Here is a 15,637-nt window from a genome sequence, read left to right as displayed (position 1 = left end):
TTGGCCTAAATTTGTGTCAAACATAGGAAACCTCATTGATTAATGTGGTGAATGCAATATACTTTGGCTCTGCTTGTTTGTATAGACACCTAACAGCAGAGTAAAATCTGAGGTGACATTGTTAAATTACAGCTACATAGTTGTCAAACATAGGAAACCTCATTGATTAATGTGGTGAATGCAATATACTTTGGCTCTCCTTGTTTGTATAGACACATAACAGCAGAGTAAAACTGTATTTCTAAAACATAATATCACCTTTGTTTTAAAATTGGGGGACATGTCACTCTAGCCCCCCTTAAAATTACGCCTATGCTACACCATACATAACAACATAATGAAATTTTTGAACAAAAACTGAATTTATTGGCAGTGCTAAACTATAACATATATTATGTCAATTTTACAACGAATTCAAAACAGATCATCTCCATATGTAACCAGTGTTCTGCTGTCTGGAATTGAAGCTCCTTTGTCCCCCCTTTCAGCTGTAGATAAAATTAAAATGGTCAACACTGTTTTTTTTAAATAATAGTCATTACTGTTTTTTTGAGAAGAAATGGTCAACACTGATTTTTGGAAGAAATAAAAATGGTCAACACTGCTTTTTAAAAAATAGGTCAACACTGTTTTAGTCCTAAGTATTTAAACCCATTTAAAGTTAAATAAATGAATGTGACTTATTTACCTTCGCGTCGCGGGGAAATGACAGTCGTTATAACACAGATGTTCTGTTTCATACACCTCGTGCCAGCTTACGAGCTACTAAGTATGTTACTTTGTGGGTGATGATTTTTAGAAAATTTAATTTCTTTAACCTTTTTCTGACAATTAAGGCAGTTTGCCCGTAAGTGTCTTGCCCAAAGACGCCTACAATGGTAGCAGCGTCAAGCCTTTAGGCTACAAGTTATCAGGCTAACCACGGTCCTATTTAGTTGCATTTTTTCCCTAAAAAAGCTTACAAAAAAATTACAAAAAAATCGAAAAAAATTTTTACCCAGGCCGCCCCATGGGGTTTCCTGTGTAACCGAAGCCAATAGAGGTTGGTGCCTGGCTAGCGACACTTTTACGCGACAATCGTCAACCAGCGAATCATCTAGTTCAGAAATAGCGTGTTCGGCTGCTTCAAATGTGTCATAGGATACAAACGCTGAACTAAAAGTATAAAAAATATATAATTTTAGTTGGTTTATTAAATGTAACTTATTTATCCTTGAGTGGTAGGGCAATGAAAGTTGTTATAGCACAGGTGTTCTGTTTCATACACCTTGTGCCCGCTAACGAGTGACCGCGTATGTAACTTTGTGAGTGAATGAATGAATGTAACTTGCTCTATCTTCGCGTGGCCGGAAAACGACAGTCGTTATAGCACAGGTGTTCTGTTTCATACACCTCGTGCCTGCTTTTAAATTATAAATGAATGTAACTTGAATGGCAAGGCAAGACAGTGGATATTAGTGGATATAGTGGGTGTTCTGTTTTACACTTCGTGCCTGCTTAGAAGTTACCATATATGTAACTTATTTACGCATGGCGGAGCAACGACAGTCATTACTCCATCTCGTTATAACATGGGTGTTTTTTTTACACTTCGTGCCTGCTTAGAAGTTACCATGTATGTAACTTATTTATCCTCGCATGGCGGAGCAACGAGAGTCATTACTCCATCTCGTTATAACACGGGTGTTCTGTTTTAAACACTCGTGCCAGCTTACGAGTTACCATGTATGTAACTTTGTGGGTGATAGTTTTTTTGTATGGCTGACAATTTGGACAACTGATCAGTGACCACTGGGTTGAAGCAATTGCCGTTAAGTGTCTTGCCCAAGGATACATACGCCCACAATGATAGCAGTATCAGAAACCAAACACTGTATCAAAATAGTAGAAATACATTAACAAATAAGTAAATTACAAAAAAACAACATAAATTACTTTTTCTCCCTTTCCATATTGACTTTTATGATATTTCCAAATTTTGAAAAATATTGTTCAATCATTTTTTCGCTGACAACGTAACCATGTACGTACAATGTGTTGCCTGTACAAAAAAAGTAAATTAATGAATGTAGCCTATTTATCCTTACATGGCTGGAAAAAGACAGTAGTTATAACACTGGTGTTCTGTTTCATACACCTTGTGCTTGTTTACGAGTTAACATGTATGTAACTTAGCAACTTTTTATCCTCGCGTGGTGGGGCAATGATAGTCATTATAACATGGGTGTTCTGTTTCATACACCTCATGCTCGCTTACGAATTACTACATAGACAATCCATTAGTGACCACTGGGTTGGAGCAATTGCCGTTAAGTGTCTTGCCCAAGGACACATACACCCATACACCCACAATAGTAGCAGCGACGTTTTTAAAACCCTCAACCTCTTATTTTTCAAAACAGTGCCCAAAATTAGCACCCATAAAACACAACAGTAATAATAAAAAAAGACCTGTACTACACAGATTAATAAAAAAAAAAAGTTTTTAAAAATCGCAAAAGACTGTCCACTACCTACCTTTTCTGGGAGCTTTTTTCTCAGTTTTCTTTTCTCTTCTTGGAGCTCTTGTCCTTTGTTCTTTCTTAGGCTTATAGTGCTCACTTATCGGTTGGGCATTATCAGTGTCCTAGGAGTTAATTAAACCCGCAGTTAAATAAAACAGAAAATTATAACAGACTTCTAATAAATGAATGTAACTTTTTATCATTAAAAAAGCTGTTCTGTTTTGTGCCCGCTTCCCAGTTCAGTGTCTTGCCCAAGAACACAAACGCTTAATGGTAGCAGTATGCCCACTAATCGGGCCTTGAACCCAGACTGCAGTGCTAGAAGCAGTTGCGCTAACCACTCTGCCACAACGCCAGATATAATGTCTACTAAAATGAGCTAAGCGGGCACAAGGTGTATGAAACAGAACACCCGCGTTATAACAACTGTTGTTGCCCCGCCACACAAGATTAAACAAATTACATTTATTCATTCATTCATAAAACCTTACCAATTTAGATATTTTGCTTTCAGCAATTTCTTCATTGTCCGTACCAGTACTGTCACTGCCAGTGCTAAACGACTGAAATGTTGAGCGTTTTGTTTGATCTGTGTCCTGGTTTTAAAATTTTTTTAAATATATAATAACAAAAATGTAGTTAATTTTTTTTATACACCAGGCACACATGGTGTATTCGTACACTTCATGCTCACTGTTGAATTATAACATGAGTGTCTTCTTATACACCAGACACACATGGTGTATTTATACACCCCATGCTCACTGTCGAGTTCAAAAACAAGTATCTTTTTATACACCAGACACACATCAACAAAATCTCACCGTTGTAAGTTTCCTTTTCAAATTCGAAGACCGTTTAAACGCCGTTTTCTTTTCTGCTTTTACGTGAATGGCCCCAGATTTTAGCAGCTGTTTTGCAGCCTCAGTATTAGCTGCTGCATTGAAGGACTTTATTGGTTTTACAGCTAATTTCTGTTTCGTTGCGAGAAAATCTTGTGGCTTAGTGCCTGGACCTTTAGTACCCTGGGTAACAAGAAAAAATTGTCATTTTTTTATGAATGAATGAATGTAACTTGCTTTATCCTCGCGTGGCTGGAAAACGACCGTTTTTATAACACGGGTGTTCTGTTTCATACACCTCGTGTCGGCATACAAGTTACCATATACCTTGTACCAGCTTACGAGTTACCAAGTATGTTACTTTGTGGGTGATTGAACTGAGGCAACTAATTTATCCAACCATTTGTACTATAGTACTTTTAGTGTATTTTTTCTTGTCGTATATATGTACCAGACTGCAGAGTATGGCAGGTGCACGCGCGATTTTTTTACAGACTTTCGGTTATGCACGCCACAATTTGTCCTACGCACGCCAATTAATTAAACAAAGAAAAAAATACGTATTAAATTAAGTAAGATTTCCTAACGTGGCTTGAAAATGTACATGCTTTGGACGCAGATTTTTAATGATAGCACGCGCGAACGCGAAAAATAACCGTCTTGCACGCGCGAGATCTCGTCAGGAACTGCCATACTTTGCAGACTGGTATATGTAAGTGCTATTCTATATGGGTGAGGTTCTTGTCAGCGGCAAAGTGGTTAGCGCGCCTGCCTCTTACCCAGAGGTAATGGGTTCAATGCTCGTCGCTGCTACCATTGTGGGCGTATGTGCCCTTGGGCAAGACACCTAACGGCAATTGGTAAAAATAATCACCCACAAAGTAAGTTTTTTTATGAAATTAATGTAAAACTTACTGGCAATATTGTTTTATTTTGTTTGTTTGAAGACGCAGTGTTCCCAGAACTTTCTTCTTGAGCTTGCTTTCGTTTTAACGTCAAAACTTTGAGTTCTTTTTTCTAAAAAAGCTATGTTACTCATGCAAAGTTTTTATATTACTTAAGTTAAAAAGTTATGTAAAGTTTAAGTTTTTTTATATTATTACAGTTAAAAACGTTATGTTTTGCAAAGTTTATATTTTAATAAAGTAAAGTAATTTAAAAATAGCAATTTCACATAAGTTAAATTTTATTTATTCATTCATACACCTCACAATAAAAATTTACTCCCAAGGGTGAGGTTTGATTCTAGAACCATCAGGTCACAAACTCAAAGCTCTGTACATGAGCTAAACAAACCATTTTTAACCAATATACAAACGAATTAAATACTGACCAAATTCCGTAAAACTTCGTATTGACGCTTCAGCATTTGCTCTTCTTCAGTAAGTTTTGAAGAGAAAACCATTTTGCTGATTTTTTAGCGGAATAAAGCCAAAAATTAAACAGGTTTTGAATACGTTATAATAAATTTTTGAATAAAGGTACTTTCCCTCTTAAGTAAAAGGGACTTTACCTAATTTGACACCATTTTTGTAATGTACGAATTGAATATTTACGTTTACATACGAATATTAGTAGCTTTTAGTGCGCATTTTATGCTTTAAATTTGACAGAATCGGTCAATTTACAATAATTTTGGGAAGAAATGTCAAAATTTTGGGTAAAATGCAAAAAACTATTTGTATTTTGACACCATTTTCGGTAATAAATTTTTTTAATGGGGCCATACGACACGTCGTACCAAGAATTCGAAACTCTTTGCTAGTTTAAATAGAAACGTAGGCAATTTACCATAAGACGGAAAAAACGATCAAAAAAGACGAAAAAATGCGTAAATATATATTATATTATAACTCAGCATTTAATATTCAGTTGTAAAATAGTTTGGCTAGGAAAACTTTTTAAACATATAATAAATTTTAAAGTTTTATAAAAATAATACTGGTAATTCATGTAGGCCTTTTGATTTTTTTTTGCAAATTTATTATCTACGTTTATGGCTAGTAGGCTACACAGTGTATGAATTAGGAATGAGGCGTATGAATACACCATGTGCGTCTGGTGTATAAGAAGACATCCATGTTATAACTCAACAGTGAGCGTGAGGTGTATGAATACACCATGTGCGTCTGGTGTATAAGAAGACACCCATGTTATAACTCAACAGTGAGCATGAGGTGTATGAATACACCATGTGTGTTTGGTGTATAAAAAGACACCCATGTTATAACCCAACAGTGAGCATGAGGTGTATGAATACATCATGTGTGTCTGGTGTATAAGAAGACACCCATGTTATAACTGAACAGTGAGCATGAGGTGTATGAATACACCATGTGCGTCTGGTGTATAGAAAGACACCCATGTATAACTCAACAGTGAGCATGAGGTGCATGAATACATCATGTGTGTTTGGTGTATAAAAAGACACCCATGTTATAACTCAACAGTGAGCATGAGGTGTATGAATACATCATGTGTGTTTGGTGTATAAAAAGACACCCATGTTATAACTCAACAGTGAGCATGAGGTGTATGAATACATCATGTGTGTCTGGTGTATAAGAAGACACCCATGTTATAACTGAACAGTGAGCATGAGGTGTATGAATACACCATGTGCGTCTGGTGTATAGAAAGACACCCATGTATAACTCAACAGTGAGCATGAGGTGCATGAATACACCATGTGTGTCTGTTGTATAAGAAGACATCCATGTTATAACTCAACAGTGAGCATGAGGTGTATGAATACACCATGTGTGTCTGGTGTATAGAAAAACACCCATGTTATAACCCGACTGTGAGCATGCAGTACTGAGTTTACCCATATTAAATATATATGTATATATTTCAGCCAATTATAGAAATCAAATATTGATACACCTTATATAGTGGACTCTTAGAGCAAAAATGGACGCCAACAAAATCGTCCAATTTCACAACTGTCGGATCCTAAGAAACCACCGTCTTATTTGGGACGACCTCTGGGTCAGGAATGGCGTCATACAAAATCCAAGACTTCTGTTTTTCGAAGAGAAAAAAGGCTCTGATATTAAAATTGACTGCAAAGGAAAAATTTTATCGCCTGGTTTTATAGACCTTCAAATTAACGGCGGTTTTGAAATCGATTTTTCATCGAACGTTGAAAATGTGGAATTTGGAGTTCAAAAGGTGGCAAAGGGGTTGTTACAGTATGGCGTCACGTCTTTTTGCCCGACGATTGTCACTTCACCTTCGCATATTTACAAAGCAATTTTGGCGAAAATTCAGCCGAAAAAAGGGTCAAAAAACGGAGCCGCTATTTTGGGCGTACATTTAGAAGGACCTTTTATATGCCATGAGAAAAAAGGCGCACACCCGGAAAAATTTATCCGAAAATTAACTGCTTGCGATTCTGTGCTTGAAGTGTATGGTGATCTAACTAATGTAAAAATCGTTACATTAGCGCCAGAGCTCGACAATGCCTGTGAGGTGATCAAAATGCTCTCGGAAAAAGGTATAATTGTGTCGTTAGGTCACTCAGTGTCAAATCTAGAACAAGCCGAAAACGCTGTGAATTCCGGAGCGAAATTAATAACGCATTTATTTAACGCTATGCTGCCGTTTCACCATAGAGATCCTGGAATAGTAGGGCTTTTGACTAGCAAAAAAATCGACAAGCAAATTTATTACGGCATGATTTCCGACGGTATACATACTAACCCAGCAGCGCTAAGAATTGCCCATCGCGCAAACCCAAAAGGGATGATTCTAGTTACAGATGCAATTTCTGCAATGGGCCTTGAACCAGGTACCTACCAATTAGGGCAACAGCATGTTACGATTGACGAAAAAAGGGCATTTGTAGCGAATACTAAAACTTTAGCTGGAAGTATTGCCACCTTACCCCACTGTATTCGTCATTTTAAAAAAGCTACATTGTCTAGTATAGAAGAAGCATTAGAAGCGGCTACACTACACCCAGCAGAATGTTTGGGCATGGAAAATACAATTGGGACGCTAAATTATGGTGCACAAGCAGATTTTGTTCTTTTAACTGATGATTTAGAAGTGTTTTCTACATACATTGCTGGCCAATTAGTTTACAGTAATAGTCAAGTTAAAATTTAGCCTAATTTTCTGTTGTATTTTTGCGCAATTTTGGAGCACACACAGATTTTGTGCTTTTTTCAGATGGTTTACAAGTGTATTCTACGTACATTGCTGGCCAATTAGTTTATCATAACAGTAAAGACGAAGTGACATTTTAGCCTAATTTGCCAATGTATTTTTACCTCACTGGTAGAGGTAGAGGTTCCAGCATATCCCAACTTCTAAGTGCTTGAATTTAGCTTATTTTAAAGTCAAACCACAAATGCAGCTTTACTACACCCACTAAAAAGCAATATTTTGAATTTGCCTTTTAAATTTTTTCAGTTACAAAAACATGTATGTTTTGTGCCATTTTTTACCCTTTGTTTCATATTTAATATAATATATACCCATATATATATTTACTATAATACTAATTGTGTATTTTTCCGTTAAGTTCATATTTATTACATATAGTAGGATGGGGGAAGATGGGGCACATTTTTATTCTATTTTCTATTCCAATTTGGTAGTAAACAAAGAACATTCAAAGAATTACAAAACCGTATCCTCACGACACCCATAGACCGTTGTTAATTGTTTAAAAACGATCAGGATATTTGGATATTATGTGCTAAAGTTGTCCCATCTCCCCCACCCTACTGTATTACTGCAATTGCCTTAGTATTTATAAACTTTAAAATTGAATAAAAAAACAGAAAAAAAGTGGTTATTGTTTTTTATTTATCGGCAGTGTTACGTGTGCGCAGGCATCATGCGTAGAACTGCGCAGCGAAAATGCGCATGCGAAGATCGCGATTCGTATTTGTATGATTCGCACCAAAGTCTGCGGGGATTTGCGGCGCCTATTTCCGTCGAAAAGCAAATGAATCATCGATGTAAATATGCGCGTATATAATACTATACAAGTAACACTGGGTACCAATAGTTGTTTTACTCACAATGCGGCTATATAGTAATACAAGCGCCATAGCGTTCTCTTTGTTTTTATGTTTTCATTTTATTTTATCCTCCCATTTGGTAGTAAACAAAGAATATTTACAGAATTCTATAACTATATCCTTTCGGCTCTAAAAGAGCGTTGTTAATTGTTAAAAATACGATTAGAAAATCTGGTTTTAGATGCTAATGGTATCCATCTTACCCCACAGTAGTATAAGAATAACTTATTTATCTCTTCGAAAACGGTAGCGAAGATTTTTAAACAGTTAAATCGAAAAAAACACGGATATAGCGACAAAACAACAGTTGTTAAAACACGCTTACGGTTTAAAAAAAAACGATTTTTTTACGAACCAGTACGTTAAGTTATTACTGTATAGGCCGCATAAATCTTTAAATACCATAAAGCATTTGGGTAATGTTTTTTATAGCAGTATAAGACTCATATTTTAAAAATTCGTTAGAATGCAAATGTAATGTGTAAACGCAGCCTAGTTAAAAGTCGGTCGATATTTGGCAGTTCGTCATCACTTGTTAATGTTTTGAATAAATGTAACTTATTCATAATCACATAGGCCGTTATAATGCTATTGTTATGTACCATATAGTAGGGTGGGGAAGACGCACATATTACCTAAATATCCGTGTTTTTAACATTTAACAACGGTCTATATAGGAGTCGCGAGAATACGGTTTTGTAATTTTTAAACGTTCTGTGTTTACTACCAAATTGGACGAGAAAATTGAACAAAAGTGTCCATCTTTCCCAACCCTAGTATATACCTTATGCCAGCTTACGAGTTATAGTATGTGACTTTGTTGGTGATTGTATTTCCTATATGGCTGACAATTTAGAATTTAGTCAACTCATTAGTGACCAACGGGTCAGTAGGAAAACGTGTATTAAAAAGAACAGTAAAAAAGCGTGGTAATAAACCTAACGTACATAAACAGCAAGTGGTCTACATTTAATTAAAACAAATTACTCAGCAATTGTTAGAAAACAGTGTAATTATAGTCCTACAGCACCAGCTGTAAATTTGTGGAGCATTAGTAGTGATCTATATAGCTTTTTAAGTGCCACAAATCAAACCATTTGAAACCGAGCGTGCGTGTCCGTGATTTTTTTACATGTTAATTGCCTTCAAGTGTACCAACGTACATTTTTACGATGCTGGTCAAATACCATAGCTTTTAATGCGCTTTTTTGCGGTTGTACTCTATAAATGAAACTGCTGTCTGGCCGCCAAGCACTGCAGGAAAAGAAATTCGCTGTTGTTTCCTGGCAGCGTGTCGTCTATATTATCATACGCAGTACAGTGGCCACTTAGCTTATTTAAAACAGTATACAGTTTGTCTTTTGCAAATGTTCAAGCTAGTTTTGAAAGCGTTTTTCGACCATTAGCAGCCTTGAAATATCGATTTTCGACAGCTTTTAATGGCGTTTATTAGTCTAATAGCCAAAAGCCGAATATTAAGCTGTATTACATAAACGTTTTTAACATGTAAGTGTGTATACTTATTACTACCAGCGAATTAGATTTCAGTTGTGTAAAAACAAAGGCTTAGCTAGTCGTACTGTAAAAACAAAGGCAGATATAGTTGCTATTACAGACAAGAGTATACAGCAATACGTACAGTGTAGCATATATGTTTACAAATGCATGACTTTGTCTATGAGAGCATACGCCTTTACGTAGCAACGAGGCATTACTAAAATATTGGCAAAGAACTTAGCAGTATTTCGTAGGCACAGCATAACAATACTATTTATTACAAAAAAGTCGGCATATTTTGGGCTATACGTAAACTGTACTACAGTTTTAGATCTGTAGATTGGTTTTACAAAATGGAAAAGGAAATTTGCAGCACGTACTGCATGTTTGTGATATATATTACCCAAATTTCGACTTTTTTGGTGCTGTCTTTTACAATGACTTCTTTAAATCCAGCGACACCTGCTATTCGAGCATTTGTTAACACAACTTTTAATGTAAGTTAATTTGTGTCGCAATAAAGTCGTAAAAACTTAAATGTTTTGCAAATATTTGAAATTGACTGTTAAATTTTGATAACTAGAAAGTGCTGAATTGTCAAATACAGACAAAAGAGACGTTTTGCAAGCCTGCGGCGACGTATTTGTATTTGTACTTGCAAACACTTATGCTTTTGTACACCGGCTGTTTTAACTATATAGCTTTTCAAGTGTATGCTTAGCGGCTTTTACCGTTCTAAATCAAATACTGCATAGCCTATGCTTATGCGTTTAGACTTCGTAACTGTGCAGTTTAAAACTTTGTGTGCTAACTTTTATCTAACCAAACTGTATTTAAAATTAAAAGAATGTAACTTATTTATCCTCGCATGGCGGGAAAACGACAGTCTGTATAACACAGGTGTTCTGTTTCATACATATCATGCTCGCTTACAAGTTACCACGTATATATCATTACCACTGCTTATTTTTTGAACTAAAACCCTATACAATTATCAATACGGTGTTATATAGTAGGGTGGGAAAAGATGGGACACCTTTAGCACATATTATCCAAATATCCTGATCGTGTTTAAACAATTACCAACGCTCTATGGGAGTCGTGAGGATACAGTTTCCTAATTATTTTTGTTTACATTTTGAAAATATATTTTGAAAAAGTAAGACAAAAAAATAGAACGAAAAGTGTCCCATCTTTTCCCGCTCTACGAAACAACTTATAATGGTTGATTAATTTTTTAGAGATTTTAAAACAGATACACTTTAAAGCCCACGATGTTATAGCAATTATTTTACAATAAAAATATCTAAGTTGTCGTTTTTAAGGAGAAAAACGTGTTGTAATGAACATTTTGCCATTTTTAGGAGCGATACAACAGCAGTATTGGAGAAACTACACTCATGGTTTTGGTTACATCTATTCAGTCAATGCTATTACTTGGTTCATTGGCTGGAGCAATGTCTGCACATTTAGCAGTCACAAATTTTAGGTAAGACACTGTTTTAACTTATTTATCTTCGCGTGGCGGGACAACGACGGTAAAGTTATAACACGAGTGTTTTGTTTCTTACACCTCGTACATGGTTTTAAATTATGAATGCATGTAACTTGTTTATCCTCGCATGGCGGGGTAACGGCAGTCGTTATGCGACAGGTGTTCTGTTTCATACGCCTCGTGCCTGCTTATAATTTAATAAAAAAGCAATTATCTACAAAAGTTACATACATGGCAACTCGTAAGCGGGCACGAGGTGTATGAAACAGAAAACTTGCGTTATAACGACTGCCATTGCCTCGCCACGCGGGGATAAACAAGTTACATTCAAATAACATATTTAACTTTTTTTCAGTCGACGGGGAAGTATGGTTTTCACCCATATTACAAACATAATATCATGCATTCTTATGGGACCTGTGGCAGTTTACTTCAAAACGTACGAAAGCCTCATTGCAGGGCGTTTTTTATGCGGTTTTGCTCGAGGGATTGGCTTCACAGCCGCACCGTTGCTCATTTCCGAAACTACAGTACATCGCTACTTAGGAAAACATTTAAGTATATCCGGACTAGTGGTACCACTAGGATATGCACTGGGAAACGGTATAGGTCACCCTCTTGTACTGGGTGGGGAAAATACATGGCCATTTTTGGTATGTGTGCCTATACTCTTCTCAATGGTGTATTTACTAAGCGCGCATTGGCTCCCCCAAACTCCTGGCTGGCTGATCAAAAACGGTTCCGAGGAAAAATCATTAAGACTTCTAAAAAAGCTAAGAAAGTCTACACTAGCGAACATGAAAGCAGAATTCAATAATTTATCAAAAGAAATCGAACTAGACACCACTTTAACGGAAGCCTCTTTCTGGGAAATGGTGAAGATACCGAAATATCGGCAGCAGTTAATATGTACAGTTTTGGTTATGGGGAGTCTACAGACCACTGGAATTTCTGCTGTTGCTTTGTACTCAAATAGGATATTCCACACAGCAGGAGTGCAAGGGAACAACGCTACATATGCTTCTATAGGTAAGAATTTCTATTTTAACAAAATAAATATAGTAGGGTGGGAGAGACAGGACACCTTTAGCACATAATATCCAAATATCCTGATCGTGTTTTAAACAATTAACAACGGTCTATGGGAGTCGTGAGGATACGGTTTTATAATTCTTTGAATGTTCTCTGTTTACTACCAAATGGGACAAGAAAATAGAATGAAAAGCTGCCCAATTCTACCCCACTCTACTATAGTATAGTTTTGAGACATGTTTTCATTTTCTTTGATCGTTTAATTTTATAGTAAGCAAAAAATATTAACAATTTATATAACCGTATCCCGACGACTCCCATAGACCGTTGATAATTGTTTAACAAAAACGATCAAGATATTTGGATATTATGTGCTAAAGGTGTTCCATCTTCTCCCACCCTACTATATAGTAGGTTGGGGTAAGATGAAACATATTATATATTTTTTATTGTTTAATTTTGTAATAACGGAAGAATAGTTACAGAATTATATAACCATATCCTCACGACTCTGAAAGAGCGCTGTTAACTATTTAAACTCATTTAGAAAAGATGCAAAATTATATGCTAACAGTATCCATGTTACCTTACAGTACAATACACGTTCATACAACTTTATAAACTTTTTACAGGTATGCACTTGATCACATTTTGCGTGACTTTATTTTTTGCTCAAATCCTGCGAAAAATCGGGACCAAAAAACTCCTAATTTTCGGCCTAGCAATCGGGGCGTGCTCTCTTGTTTTCCTGGTCATTTTCATAGCGCTACAAGGCCACAGCGCTGTTCTACCGTACTGTAGCGTAACTGCATTAATAATCTACACAACTGCTGTTATGGGCGGACCTGGAATTGCTTTTGTGGCCCTACCGTCGCAGTTAACTACACAAACCACAAGACCAACCGCATTGTACGCGTCTGCTGCCACGTATTGGTTGACGGGGACTATTGTTTCGTTCGTGTTTCCCTTCTCTAGCGCCGCTTTCGGCGAGTATGCGTTCTTACCCTTTGTTGGGGTAACAGTTTTACAGGTAAGATTATATTGTAGAGGGGGGGAAGATGGGACACTTTTTATTTTCTCGTCCCATTTGGTAGTAATCAAAAAACATTTAAAGAATTATAAAACCGTATCTTCACGACTCCCATAGACCGGTTGTTAATTGTTTAAAACACGGTCAGGATATTTGGATATTATGTTCTAAAGGTGTCCCGTCTTACCCCACCCTACTGTATAAACCCCACCCTACTGTATAATGTATATGTTTAAAACATGGTGTCCCATCTTCCCCCAGTCCACTATATATTATATATTTTTAACTGTTGCGGTTACTGTAATGTATTTTTTTAAATTGCTGCACTAAAAGTTCAGGACATAGTCTACTATTGTGGCCTGTGGGGGTATGTGTCTGCCACTTGGCAAGACATTTGACGGCAATTGCTCCAACACAGTGGTCACTAATAAATGGGCAAAAAATAATCACCAAAAAGTTATATGTGTGGTAACTTGTAAGCAGGCACGAGGTGTATGAAACAGAACACCCGTGTTATAGCAACTATTGTTGCCCCGCCACGCGAGGATAAATAAGTTACATTTAATCATAAATTTTACATTTTTTTCTGCTTTTTCAGATCATGTTTGCATGTCAAAAAGTTCCGAGTACTCGGCGAAAATCGGTCATTGAAATTCAGGACCGTTTTAACCGAAGATCTTCAAAATGCCGAGGCTCGAAGGACTCGGGTATTGTGGTTAGGTCTTTAATGCGGGAAGACTCGAATCCCATTGAGCCATAAAACATAATAACCTTATATGCCTAAAGTATAAGCTAAAATGGTCCTATATAAAAAAAAATGAAAAACTGGAGTGGTCTTATATTGGGCATAATATAACATATAATACTGTGGGGTAAGATGGATACCATTATTACCTAAATCCCGTATTTTCTAATCGTGTTTTTAACAATTAACCACGTTATTTTAGAGTCGTGAGGATATGGTTATATAATTCTTCTAATATTTTTTATTTACTACAATTTGGTCGCTGCATTTTTAGTACATGTATTTTTTACAGCTTTAAAAAAGGAAATACTTTCGGTATAATTTTAAGTATGTAATCGTTTTTTCATTGTATGTGTTTTGATTTCAGTATTAGATTCGTATTTATATGAAATACCCTTTAACTGTTAATTTTAATACTTCTACGTAGTACTGTATACTCGTAATTTTTAAAGTGTCTTTTTATGCAATTTTAAAAGGCATATTATAGTACTGTGGGGAAGATGGGACACCTTTAGCACATAATATTCAAATACCCTGATCGTGTTTTAAACAATTAACAACGGTCCATGGGAGTCGTGAGAATGCGGTTTTATAATTCTTTGAATGTTCTTTGTTTACTACGAAATGGGACGATGAAATGGAATAAAAAAGTGTCCCATTTTCTCCCACTTATAATTCAGTATTAGATTAATATTTAGTACAAAATATCAAATTTTAACTTTTAATTTTAATACTTTTATGTGGTACTGTATACTTGTGATTGTTAAAATGACTTTTTTATGCAATTTTTAAAAGCATATTATAATTCTAATTTGAAATCGTTTTTTTAGCGTCGAAAGTACAACAGAATACAGACTAATTTTAAAATTGAAAAAAAAATATGCCTTTGTAAGCTATTAGGCATAAAACCTATAAACTAAAAAAAAAATTCTAAAAAAATTGTCTTTAACAGTTTTTTTGTGGTCAACACTGCTTAATATTAAATCGGCAACACTGCAATTATAATCATGCCTTTCGTAAGTTGGTGTTTGGGCGAGTCGTATTACACGCTAACGCGTGCTAACAATTAACTAGCCTACTCAGGCCACGATAAGACTGGTTATAATTAATCAGACATCAGTTTAATGACTAGTTTTCGTGCCTATGATCAGAAATGGCTAATATTTCAAAGAATTTTCAAAGCAGGTACATTATACATGTAACGTTGTGTGTAGTACAGTATTATAGACAGTTTTCAAAGAATAACATGCGTGATTCTGTTGTTAGAAATACGTATTATTTTAGCGTCACGTTTTCTAAGTATATTATACAATTGCTGTTAAGTATAGCTTAGTATTTTAACTTTTAATAACTTTATTTGTCTCTTCGATTACGGTAGCGAAGATTTAGAAATATATTTAAACGAAAAGACAGGATATAGCGACAAAACAACAGTTATTAAAAAACGCTTACAGTT

The 15,637-nt window shown here is 35.8% G+C and overlaps 3 protein-coding genes across 3 annotated transcripts; 2 read left to right on the top strand and 1 right to left on the bottom strand.

The window, feature by feature from the left end:
* Positions 1-338: 338 nt before the first annotated feature.
* LOC149725729 (negative elongation factor E-like) lies at positions 339-4,914 on the bottom strand. The gene is made up of 8 exons (XM_089891582.1): positions 4,680-4,914; positions 4,262-4,363; positions 3,329-3,529; positions 2,996-3,100; positions 2,518-2,626; positions 1,936-2,041; positions 998-1,155; positions 339-488 (listed from the first exon to the last, which is right to left on the bottom strand). Exons 1-8 carry the CDS (start codon positions 4,749-4,751, stop codon positions 415-417), a joined length of 927 nt encoding a protein of 308 aa, XP_089747708.1. The 5' UTR covers positions 4,752-4,914; the 3' UTR covers positions 339-414.
* Positions 4,915-5,866: 952 nt separating this feature from the next.
* On the top strand, positions 5,867-8,149 carry LOC149725728 (N-acetylglucosamine-6-phosphate deacetylase-like). The gene has a single exon (XM_089891580.1). The coding sequence runs from the start codon at positions 6,260-6,262 to the stop codon at positions 7,457-7,459; it is 1,200 nt and encodes a 399-aa protein (XP_089747706.1). The 5' UTR covers positions 5,867-6,259; the 3' UTR covers positions 7,460-8,149.
* Positions 8,150-9,908: 1,759 nt separating this feature from the next.
* LOC149725727 (solute carrier family 2, facilitated glucose transporter member 7-like) lies at positions 9,909-15,201 on the top strand. The gene is made up of 5 exons (XM_089891576.1): positions 9,909-10,376; positions 11,244-11,368; positions 11,730-12,403; positions 13,039-13,436; positions 14,035-15,201. The coding sequence occupies exons 1-5, from the start codon at positions 10,233-10,235 to the stop codon at positions 14,194-14,196; spliced, it is 1,503 nt and encodes a 500-aa protein (XP_089747702.1). The 5' UTR covers positions 9,909-10,232; the 3' UTR covers positions 14,197-15,201.
* The last annotated feature ends 436 nt before the right edge of the window (positions 15,202-15,637 follow it).

The sequence above is a fragment of the Ciona robusta genome, chromosome 13 (assembly GCF_009617815.1).
Source record: "Ciona robusta chromosome 13, ASM961781v2".
In the NCBI taxonomy this organism is placed as follows: Eukaryota; Metazoa; Chordata; class Ascidiacea; order Phlebobranchia; family Cionidae; genus Ciona; species Ciona robusta.
This window is presented reverse-complemented; position numbering and strand designations above follow the sequence as displayed.

Excerpts from the sequence above, each read along its gene's own strand:
- LOC149725729 (XM_089891582.1), bottom strand. The coding sequence starts at position 4,751 with ATGGTTTTCTCTTCAAAACTTACTGAAGAAGAGCAAATGCTGAAGCGT. Across the intron at positions 2,042-2,517 it reads GAAAAAAGCTCCCAGAAAAG|GCAACACATTGTACGTACAT; the intron begins GTAGGTAGTGGA and ends TTTTTTGTACAG. Across the intron at positions 489-997 it reads AACCCCATGGGGCGGCCTGG|CTGAAAGGGGGGACAAAGGA; the intron begins GTAAAAATTTTT and ends TTTTATCTACAG.
- LOC149725727 (XM_089891576.1), top strand. The coding sequence starts at position 10,233 with ATGGAAAAGGAAATTTGCAGCACGTACTGCATGTTTGTGATATATATT. Across the intron at positions 12,404-13,038 it reads CGCTACATATGCTTCTATAG|GTATGCACTTGATCACATTT; the intron begins GTAAGAATTTCT and ends AACTTTTTACAG. Across the intron at positions 13,437-14,034 it reads TTGGGGTAACAGTTTTACAG|ATCATGTTTGCATGTCAAAA; the intron begins GTAAGATTATAT and ends CTGCTTTTTCAG.
- LOC149725728 (XM_089891580.1), top strand. The coding sequence starts at position 6,260 with ATGGACGCCAACAAAATCGTCCAATTTCACAACTGTCGGATCCTAAGA.